Source organism: Tupaia chinensis, unplaced genomic scaffold (genome assembly GCF_000334495.1).
Source record: "Tupaia chinensis unplaced genomic scaffold, TupChi_1.0 Scaffold000578_2, whole genome shotgun sequence".
In the NCBI taxonomy this organism is placed as follows: domain Eukaryota; kingdom Metazoa; phylum Chordata; class Mammalia; order Scandentia; family Tupaiidae; genus Tupaia; species Tupaia belangeri.
This window is the reverse complement of record NW_006160094.1, coordinates 7,731,248-7,741,820: the sequence shown is the minus strand read 5'-3', so window position 1 is coordinate 7,741,820 and position 10,573 is coordinate 7,731,248. Positions and strand designations below refer to the sequence as shown.

The 10,573-nt window shown below is 56.8% G+C and overlaps 1 protein-coding gene across 1 annotated transcript in view; it reads left to right on the top strand.

The window, feature by feature from the left end:
* MICAL3 (microtubule associated monooxygenase, calponin and LIM domain containing 3) overlaps nucleotides 1–10,573 on the top strand; it is a 129,262-nt gene that overhangs the window by 46,650 nt on the left and 72,039 nt on the right. The window contains 1 exon segment of the mRNA XM_014591485.2: nucleotides 1,227–1,314. Within this exon segment, the coding sequence (XP_014446971.1) occupies nucleotides 1,227–1,314 (88 nt within the window).

The window sequence follows — 10,573 nt, the reverse complement described above, 5'->3', positions numbered from 1 at the left end:
CCCGCCCTGCGGAACCTTTCCATGTAGTCAGAGCTGCTTCCGGGGAGGTGGAGGTGGGCCGTGTACCCTGAGAGGGTCCCTCGGTCCTCGCTACCCCTCCCCCGGGCGGCCATGAGCGCAGGCCAGTGGAGCATGTCCCTGCTGTCCACGCAGAGGACCGTGACCAGGAGCCCACTCTGCCTGTGCCCCTTCCACGCCCAGTCCGTGGTCACTTACCTGCTGTGCCCTTTTTCTGACTGAGAGTGACTCCTCCTGCCAGTGGCTGCGTTACCTTGCCGGCATACAGGTGCTAAGAACTCCCTGAGTTTGTGTTCACTGCAGCGGGGTGGGAGAAGTTATCCCAGAGTGGACCTGAGCCAAGACTCCCGGTGCCCTCCATGTAAAGCGTGCCCCACGTCGTGTGTGTGTGTTTTCTTAAGTTGTCGCCATAGGGCACCTGCGCCGCCAGAGAGAGGGAGAGAAGGAGTGTGAGAAATCACCCCCTAGAGAGGGTGGCCACGCCACAATCCTTTCCTCCTCCGTTCTCCTCCTGGGATCTTGGACATGCACACACACGTGCCCGGCATGAGTTTCAAGCTGCCAAGTCTGGGACTTGAGCCATGTGGGAATCCAGTTCTTTAACCACCATGCCACCTGCTGGCCCCATAGATTTTGCTTCTGTTTTTGTTTTTATGCTTGTTTTCTAAATTTCCTCGGGAGTCAACAGGTAGCATGGTGACTAAGGTGCTGGCCAATTCAGTGGTTCGAGTCCTGGACCTGGTGGCTGGGCACGTGTGCATGCTCAAAATACCAAGAGGAGACTGGAAGAGAAAGGACTGTGGCATCGTCATCCCGCCAGGGGGTGATTTCTCACTTTCCCTCTTCCTGTCCCTCCCTGTCTGTGGTGAGCACATGTACCCTATAGCAAATATTTAAAAAGAAAAAGTTTATTTCTCCCATAAGAGAGAGATGCAGCAGGGTGTGCACGCCGAGAGCCACCACCAGTCTCTGCTGGCCCACACCATGTGCAGTCCTGGGGCTTGAACACGGGACCTTTCCCTGTGAGCCCAGCCATGCACCACTGTGCTCTGCCTGGCCCAGCACCAGGCTCTAAAGATAGGCCATGAGAGGAGTGTGTCTGGGTGGCTGGGGGGCCAGCAGAGCTGAGTGGCCGCCAGCTTGTCCCTGCCCCTGAGACATGGGCACTTCCGTCAGAGTCACTTTCTTTTTCTCGTGGGCTCTCCTAGGAGGCTAAAGGACCCCTGCAGGACGGCCCCCCGGTGGACACCAGCGGACGGGCCAGCGGCGTGGCCAGCTCAGCAGAGAGAACTCCAGGTAGCCTCACTTCCTTGTTTGGCTGGGTGGCGCGTCACTCTCTCGGCCTCTGTGACAAGGCTAAGGGCATGAGCCAGCACCTGCAAAGCAACCTTTCTTCAATCGGGCATCAGGTGGCCCAAAACCCCCTGGACTCCTTTTTCATGTGCCAGCTGCTTGCGTTCGGGGTCCCCTTCCTGTATGGCCTGTCAGAGGTGCTGGTGCAGATCGGAGGGGAGTTTCACGGGCAGGCCGTGGTCCACTGAGGGCACTGGCAGTCGGCAGTGTCGCCTGAGCAGCGGGTCACATTCATCCAAAGCGTCGTCACTGTAGCCCTGTCCCAAACCCATCTGGCACCCTGGGTGGCCGGTCCACACCTGGCCAGATATGCAGGCTGCTCTCGTGGCCAACCAGGGTGAGGGTGCAGTGCTGCCAGGCCTCCACACAGCTCCTGCTGGGGTCCCGCAGTGTGTGCACCTGAACCCCACCCCTGGTCAGGTGTCTGGAGGAGCTGTCTCTGCCCTTCTGTTTACCTGCACCCATTAAGGCACACCTATCCTGACTCTGGGGGCAACTGAACTTCTGATGAGGAGCAGCCCTGCTCTGTGGCTGTCATTCCACACCCTGTGTTACCATCTCTCCCTCTCCGCCACACACATCCTGGCCACAGCAGGGCAGAGACACGGCAGCTTCCGGGCTGGGCCTGCCGTGCTGAACTGTGTTGCTATTCTCCTTCAAACTGCCTCTCTCTGCTCTCTGTGGAGCTGGCCTGTAAGATGTTTCTCCAGCTCCTCAGACTGCAGGGTGCTCCTGAGCTCCTAGCCCAGGCAGATGGTTCATGTCCCAGGGTGACCCTGGGGTGTGAGAGGAGGGTGGCAGGGCCACACTTCCATGGTAACGTGGTGTCCCCTGTACGTCAAACAGCCATTTACTACAAACCACCCAAGGCTGGACCACGGAGGAGGGTGATGGAGGGGAAGGGAAAAGAGTTACCCAGTGACCATCAAGCGGGAGGCTCCTGGAGTTTGTCTTTGCTGTGCGTAAGAGCAAATGCAAGCCTGCAGTGCTGGTTTGGGGCGGGGGGCGCCCAGAGGTAGGCAGGGGTTCAGAGGCTTGGACACAGCTGAGCGCCATGAGCGTGGCTCCTGCTGCCACAGGCGCCCTTGCCTTCTGAGGAGGTGCTTAGTCCCTGTAGGTGGGCCCGGCACTTTATAACCTGTCTATGCTGTGAATGACGTCAGGCCTCTGGCAGTGTGGGTGCCCTTTGTCAGCTTCTCTGTAATCCCATGACGTGTTGACAGCCCTCGCAGCTGCTGTCAGAGCGTTGGGGGCAGTCATTGGCAGAGAGCAAAATCCAGAGAGACCCAGGTGCGCAGGCCTTACCCTGTAGGATGCTTTCAGTCAGGTGAGAGCACCACTTTGCCCATCCGAGCTCCTCCCCGCAGGCGTGCATCCTCCCCAGAACCACTCAGTAAAACAAAGAAACTAAGCTTCCCTTGGGGGCAGGGAGCACAGAACCTTCTTTATAAATAGAATTGAACACAGTGAAGTTCAGGTCATTCCCGTCAAGCCGAGCTTGCTCACTTTCCCACCCATTGTTAACAGGAGGCATGACTGATTGCAGGTTTGGGGCATTCTAAAGAAGTAAAGGTTTTCCACAGCAAAGGAGAAACATGTTCTACAAAGCAAGGAGGGAGATGAGAGCTGACAACGTGGTAGTTAGGACTACCAAGAACGTCGAAGTCCTGAGGGTGTCCACACCCCGGTTCTTGATTCTGGCTAGAACAGGACTTCCTGTTACAGACAGTGCAAGGCTGCAGGGCGTGGCATCCCGAGGAAGCCATCCTAAGCTCCTGGGATGAGTGAGGTAGGACTGTGTCTTCTTGGAACAGGGAGGCCGGAGAGCCCAAGGCTGATGGGTCCATTAGACTCTGCCTCTAGGGATGCAAGCTTTTGGAAGTGACACCCTGATCCTGGGCATGCTCCAGAGCACCCTCACTCTCCCTGTGGGCGGGCCGGTTCTTGCTAGCCTCTGTAGAAAAGGAACAGAGTCGTAGGTGGTATTTTGTTGGTATAAAATCGGTTTCTCTTTCTCCTTTGATAGAAGATTGCCTGCTTTAAATCCCAACTGGAGCTTTGCTCACTAACCTATAACTTCCAGTGGGAACGCGTCAGGGGCAGTCAGGCACCCCAGGACCCTGGAATGTCACGAGAGCAGTGTTACCGTGCTCGGGTGTCCTCTTCACTATGCTCTCCCCAAGGGGCTGCCCGCGGTGGCCATGACCCCATCCCGGAGCCAGGACCGGGCCCGCTGTGCTTTCACTCTGCCCTGCCTCTTGATTTATGCCTTTTTTCTTTTCTCCCTGATAACCACTCTTGCCAAGTGAACACACAACACAAAGCCAGCCAAGTGCAGCCCTCAGGTCAGAGCACCGCGCTAGGCCGGCCTCACTGCTGGCTCCTCCGCTCCCCTGGCCCATGTCTGTGCCTGCCATGCGGTCTCAGAAGACTGCTTCCAGGGTTTCTGTCTGTAATGTGTTTTTAATTTCGAACTCTTCCTTTCTGTTTCAAACCTGTAAATGCTTTGTCGCCAAGCTTCTTAAACTCACTGCTGCGGATTAGTGGACCTGGCACAGATCCCCTTACCCTGGCCTCGTGGTACCAGCCCTGACTTCAGAGCAAGTTAGCAACAGGCAGAGAAAGGGCCACCCCTCCCGCACTCCCCCTCCCGTCCACCCGACCCCATGGAAGAGCTGTCTCCTCAGATGTGAGACCCTTGGTGGCAGGTCTTTGGATTCTCGTTGGTGCACAAGAGTCTCTTCTAGTGAATCTCACCGGTGAGCTGTCCTGAGCAGCAGGTAGGCGAGTGACAGAGGGTTGGGTGAGGGACGTTGTCCGTCCTCTTCTGGAAAAGATGATCTGGACTTAAAAGCCATAGTTAGCTACAGGTGATGGTCACCCATTGCCCGTCGCCAAGCAAGGACAGTACAGGGATTAATTCCACCCTTGGGTTCCTGCCTGACGGTGGAAAGTTAGAAAATCTGGCTGCTCCCCAAGTCTCCTCCCCTTATAGACATTGCTGGAAAACCTTTCAGTAGAGCTAAGAGAATTCTGCCACGGATCAGCGTCACCACCCTCGTCAGTGATGTGCGACTGTACGTGTGTACACGCTGGTGTGTACATAGGCTTCACTTCATATACATGCATAAACACATGTATATATTGTGCCCGAGATGATAATAGTAACGAAGCTGTTCTAGAACGTGTGACAGGGCAGCCTCCCCCGGCCTGGCCTGGCACTCTGGTCAGGGTCCACAGGGAGCCCAGCAGCCTAGGGCCGCACAGCCGTGGGCAAACAGGCTGGTCAGAATGAGCAGCACACACCCCGGCCTGGAGCTCTGGGTCGGGGGGACCGGAGAGTGGGGCTGCTGCTAGGGTGTACACAGAGCGGCCGACACCCACCTGCCCTCCGTTTGGCTCCGTGGGGCCGGTTACTTCCACTATCTTTCTGCTGTTTCAGTGTTTGTCTTTCGACTCTCTTGCAAGACAAGGGAACAGTCTTAGGGCCCCGGGTCCACTTTTTCTTGAGCCATTCAGCTCGGGGCAGGGGTGGGCAGGAAGCCAGACCCCCAGGGCAGTGGTCCACGAAGCCAGGGCGAGGGAGGACCAGCTGTGCCAGGGAACACAACACCTGGCCCCCTCGGGCTTCCCTACAGCCTGCGTTTCCACCTTCGTTTTCAACCTGTGCTGTTGTGAGTTTCTGGTGTTTCTTTGTGAGTTTTTTATTTAATTGTGTAACTTTGCTTTTGCCGTTACTGTGAAACCAAGGTGTTGTGCTTCTCGTCTTTTTAAACAAGTGTTACATTCTTATTTAAGAGAATAAATTCCAAACGCTCTTCAGGTTTCTGAGTTTTTCTTTCCCTTCCCTTTCTCCCAGTCAGAGGGTGGGAAGGGAGAAGCGCAGACAGGTCTTGGGACGGGGTTGGTGGAATGGGCCCTTGGTTCTGGGTGGGGTCTGAGAGGCAGCCTAGGTGGAAACTGAGGACATGGGGCCTTAGACCTGGGGACCTCACTTAGGTGGTCGGCAAGGTGCCAGGCATTTTGCTTTGCAGCAGTTGCAGATAGAAAACAGTAAGGAAGACGTCCCCATGTGCCTGGCATTCAGCCAGCCGCCATGAGGGGCCGTGGGTGGTCTCCTGCCAGAATGAATAGCCACTCCGTGTGGCCCCCGAGTCTGCCAGGTGGCACAGAGGGCCGGCCCCTCCTTGTTGCAGACAGTGGCGAGACGGGGGCGAGATGGGCACTGGGACCAGGTGTGTGTCTCCCCCACCTGAGGCTCTAGCCACGGTTGCCCTCAGCGCGTGACCTTGCCGAAGGCGCTTGCCACTTCCTCCGAGCCCTGTCTCTCTCCTGCCATCTTTGCTATGATGTGGGCACAGGCCGGGGCTGTCCCCTCGCACACCCTGCCGCTGACCTTCGCGGCAGTGGCCGATTGGCCACATCGGTGTGGGCACAGTGCCAGAGTGCATTGGCAGAGGGCACCCGGGTGGGCGGAGCACCCAGCGCCAGGTCTGCTCCCGCCAGGTTCTGTGGAGTGGGGTGCTCAGAGTCCTTGCTGGCCCCGTCTGCTCAGACACAGGCCTGGTGGAACTCGCAGAGGTCTCAGGCCTCCCACAGGACAGAGCGGCAGGGGCCTGGGTCCCATTGGCCGTTCTGCTGATAGAAGCCATGCTCCTGTCAGGAAACCCCAGGTCCAGCACAGCTTACAGCCTGCCGTAGCACCCCTCCTGCCTCCTTCCTCCTTCCTTCCCTCCCTCGCTGCTTTTTCCTATTTTTTTCTTGAGAGAGAGAGAGAGAAGCATTCCCAGCAGGGTCCCCAACTGCAGCCCCCAGGCCTCACGCAGGAATATGGGTGTGGTCCCCCTCGGCACACACGGAGTGCTCAGACAGCACGCCCCAGACCTCGGTGCAGCCACTTTGACGCTCACAGCTCTGCCACACATCCACACTGGCCTGTTGGCCACGATCGTCCGAGGGTGGCCGAGCTCCGTGTGTCCTCACAGAGCAGCCGGCCCCCTGCCTGCTGTTTCCCCCACCCCAGTCTGTGTCCTTTGCTCCCCTTCTCAGAAACAAGCAGCCCATGGGCCGGAGCCTGCGGGGGAGAGTAGGGGTGCAGAGTGACAGTAGGTGGACTAAAATCGGCAGTGGATGCACACGTGTGCAATGTGTCGACTTCCCACCTCGCTGCCGTGGTATTCCCATCTCCCGGCAGTGACAGGGCCCTGGTGTTCTGAGCAGTGTACTGGCACATCCCAGGGCGCTGGCACCTGGTGTCATTCTGTGCCACCTGTCGTGAGGACCTGGAGCATCCCCTGCATGTCGGTTTCCTTTCTGAACCATTGGGAGCCCGTCCTCCTCATTGCCCGGCTGTCGTTCAGGGGCATGCGTGGCTCGACCCAGCTAGGCCTGACCGGAATGAGGATGGGGTGCTGGGTCTTCCACGGCTTGGCAGGGCTCGACCTGAATCCTGGCCAGGGCCTTCCTGGGCCAGCCCCTACCCTGCAGCTCCTGCCCGGCCAAGTGTCTTGCAGGTGCCAACGAGTTGATTAGTCATGATGGAGGGCGTGCCCCGTGGGCGGCCAGTCCCGCCCTCCCCTGGCCCGTGGGTGCCGCAGCCGTGCAGGGGCAGGCTTGGCAGGGCCCTCCCTTCGGCCTGGAGAGGCGGCCTCCAGGCAGCTGGCACGCGCCTCCAATTACTTCCGGGTCTTACCAGCCGCGTGAGCTCCGTCGCCTTTCACTTCCTGTGGGCCGACTTCCATGGCGCTCCCGGGCAGGTCATAGACGCCTTCCGAGTGTTTCTGGGCACTGTCCCGAGTCGCAAGGGCGGGCCAAGAGGCCGAGTGCCCATGTCCAGACCCTTCCCAGGACTGAGGCCGCCTCCTGGGAACAGTCAGGAAATGTCCCCGCGTGGGTATAGAAGGGGAGCCCTGGGCCCTCCAGCAGAAACTGGCCTCGCGCCGCAGCCCTCCGGGCTCAGGCCTCCCTGCAGGCCATGCCAGGTGCGTCCTAGAAAAGCCCCACAGTGAGGCTCGGGTCCCGTCGGCCTCGTTGTCTCCGTCCCTTTCTGTACCTGCCACTCGTCGCGTGGCCCGTTAACTGTGTGGAACCGTCCAGGGTGGCCAATGGGTGGCCAGTTCCTTGGTGTGTGACTCTGGGCAGTGTCCAAACTTTCCTGCTTCATCGATGTCACTTCATGCTTCGTGTCGCCCGGGTGCGTGTTCAGATTCTTGTCTGGAATTGCCGGTCCTCGGTACTTACTTCCCAGTAAGTCGACCCAGTGGTCAGAGGATGCAGTGAACTTGCTGACCGAGATCTCAGAGCCTCCTGGCGGGTCGGTCGGGCCTGCGCTCCCGGTGCCTGGCCTCCTGGGTAGGAGCATGGTTAGTGACCACAGCCCTGCTGGCCCAGGGCCCACGGCGCCCAGGACACAGAGCCTCTGCGAGCGCACGGCAGAACTAGGGCTGCCTCAGTGGGGAGGCTGCAGTAGGTGTGTTCTCGCAGCTTCTCATTCTTCCCAGCGTAGCAGAGTCGGGATACCTGGAGTGAAGTCTCGAGCAGAGAGCCCCTTGGCATGCAGCAAGCTGCCCAGAGCTCAAGCCTGGAAACTGAGCGTGGGATTAGGTGATCTCGCTGGCTTCTTAGGGGAGAGTTTGTCCCTAAGAAACTAAACCTCACGGCTCTCAGACTGGGCTCAGGGATCACTGGCACCCTTTGTTAGAGGGTTGTAGCAGTTTGGTTTTGTTTCCCTGTCTTCTGGAACTAAGCTGGAATCTAGAAAGACCAAGTTAGCAAGAGACTAGCTGTAAAGTTTCTCTCCCCCGTGTTACTAACTTCTAGAGACTTAGCATGATCCCTTAAAAGTAGACCCTGGGCAGCAGGGGGTAGTGGGTTAGGCGCTGGGCTCCCATGTGGTTCACTGCAGTGGAGTCCCGCACCCAGCGTCTTGAAATTCACACCAGGGACATGTGCATGCGTGCCCAGAACTCCCAAGAGGAGAATGTAGAAGAAAGGATTGCAGTGTGGCAACCACCCTGGGGGGTGATTTCTCTTTCTCTCTGTCTCTCTCTGTCTCTCCAGAGCACTATAGCAAAAATCTCTCAAACAAAAAAGAAAGTAAACCACCTCCCCAGGGTTTTGTCTAAGGGGATGTTCTCTAAGCCAGCTGCTGCTTCCCCTGAGCCGAGTCACTTTTCTTAGGGCATTGGTCCTAGGAGAGACATCATGAAGTAGGGACACAGGGCACCTGGAAGGTCCTTCTGGGGCAACATAAACTGACAGAAGGCTTTGAGTGCTCAGAGAAGCAGGCAGGACGGGTGCCAGGCAGGGAGCGCGCACGGCTGCAGGAGGAAAGGACCCCAAGCTGCCTGGCTCTGCTCTGTCGCCAAGAGCCAACAACCTTCCCCCACACGGCCAACACTGCGCCGAGGGCCAGTCCATGCAGGGGACTGCAGAAAGCTCGTGGAATTGGGAACCAGCAGTTAGCGTAATGGCTATGTCACTGGACTCCCACGTAGTCGACCGCGGTTCGCGTCCTGGACCCGGTGGCTTAAAACTCACGCTGGGCACGTGTGCGTACGTGCCCAAGATCCCGAGAGGAGAATGGAGGAGAAGGGATTGCGGCGTGGCCATCCCCCTGGGGGGTGATTTCTTGCTTTCTGTCTCTATGTCTCTCTTTGTCTATCTGGTGCGCGCATGCGCCCTATAGCGAAAACCTCTCAAAAAAAAAAGAAGAAGAAAAGAAAAAAGAAAGCTCGTGGAACTTAAGTGTCAGTTTATTTTGGTGCAAAAAAATAACATTGAAATCCTAGCCTAGTTGTTTCATACTACACATTTTCTACAAACTTTCTTTTTTTTGGGGGGGGGGGAGGTTTTTCACTATAGGGTGCATGCACTTGCCAGAAAGAGAGACAGAGAGACTGAAAGTTAGAAATCACCCCTTCTCCTCCATTCTCCTCTCAGGATCTTGGGCACGCACGCACACGTGCCAGAGTGAGTTTAAGCCACCGGACCCGAGACTCGAACCGCGGTCGACTACATGGGAGTCCAGTGACATAGCCATCACACCATCTGCTGGTCCCTCTACAAACTTTTTGAAGACTTCTGGCATTTGCAGCCAAGAAAACTATCTTCCTTGCTGAAGTATTTTCCTCAAGTGAGAAGTTGAAATGTGCTAAGTCCTGTGAGAAATGTTGGGCACCTTACCCAAGTAACCTTGGTCTTACTGTTCACAGGGACTAACGGAAGGGGCCAGCAGGTGGTGCTGTGATTAAGGCCGCTGGGTTCCTCATGGCCGACCGCAGAGTTTGAGTCCCGAACCCATGGCTTGAAAAATACGCTGGGTGGGCACACATGCGTGCATGCCCAGGTTCCCAAGAGACTAGAAAAGGGATTGCAGTGTAGCCATCCCCTGTCCCCTCCCGAGAGTGCATTTCGCCTCTGGCAAAAAAAGAGAGAAAGAGAAAATACTGGAGGAAGCCACGGGAGAGAATAACAGGAGCAACAGGAACTGAGGGGCAGCCCTGACCAAATAGGGGGTGTCAAGATGCCTCCCACCTTGTGGACCCTTCCACACCTGGAGGGGCCTGTGCAGCAGGGCCAGCTCACGAGTCAAGCGGACTGTGGCCGTGTGCTGGTCCGTGCCATCAGGGCAGAGCCTGGACCAGGCGGGAGGGCTCGAGTGCCCTGGGCTCCTCTGCATGCTATCACCCACTCTGGCGCGAGTGAGCAGAACAGTGTTCCGTGTGAGTGCCGTGTCGAAGAGGGTTTGAAGCACGTGCTAATGTCCTGTGAAGTCAATGGCATGCCTCTCGTCATTCAGGTGACAGTTTCTCAGTTTCTTTATTTTTTTAGTTTTTTTTGCAACATTTGCATATGCACTCAACAGAGAGAGGGAAAGTGAGAAATCACCACCCGGGGGGATGGCCATGCTGCAATCCCTTCTCCCTCCTCCTGGGATTTTTTTTTTAATTTATTCATTTTCTACATTAATTCACTATACACCATCACAACACACAAATGAATTTTCCATCCAAAATACACTGTGCATTGGCTCAATCAAGCACATCAACATACATGTTCTCAGCAAATAATTTTCCAATTCTTATGTCCTGCATACCTTGCCTTTTGTTTTGCCATCCCTGATTCCCCATCCCCCACCCTCTGCTATGTCCCATCCTCCTCCCCCATTGTCCCTGGCATCCATGGTTGCCCTCCATGCCTT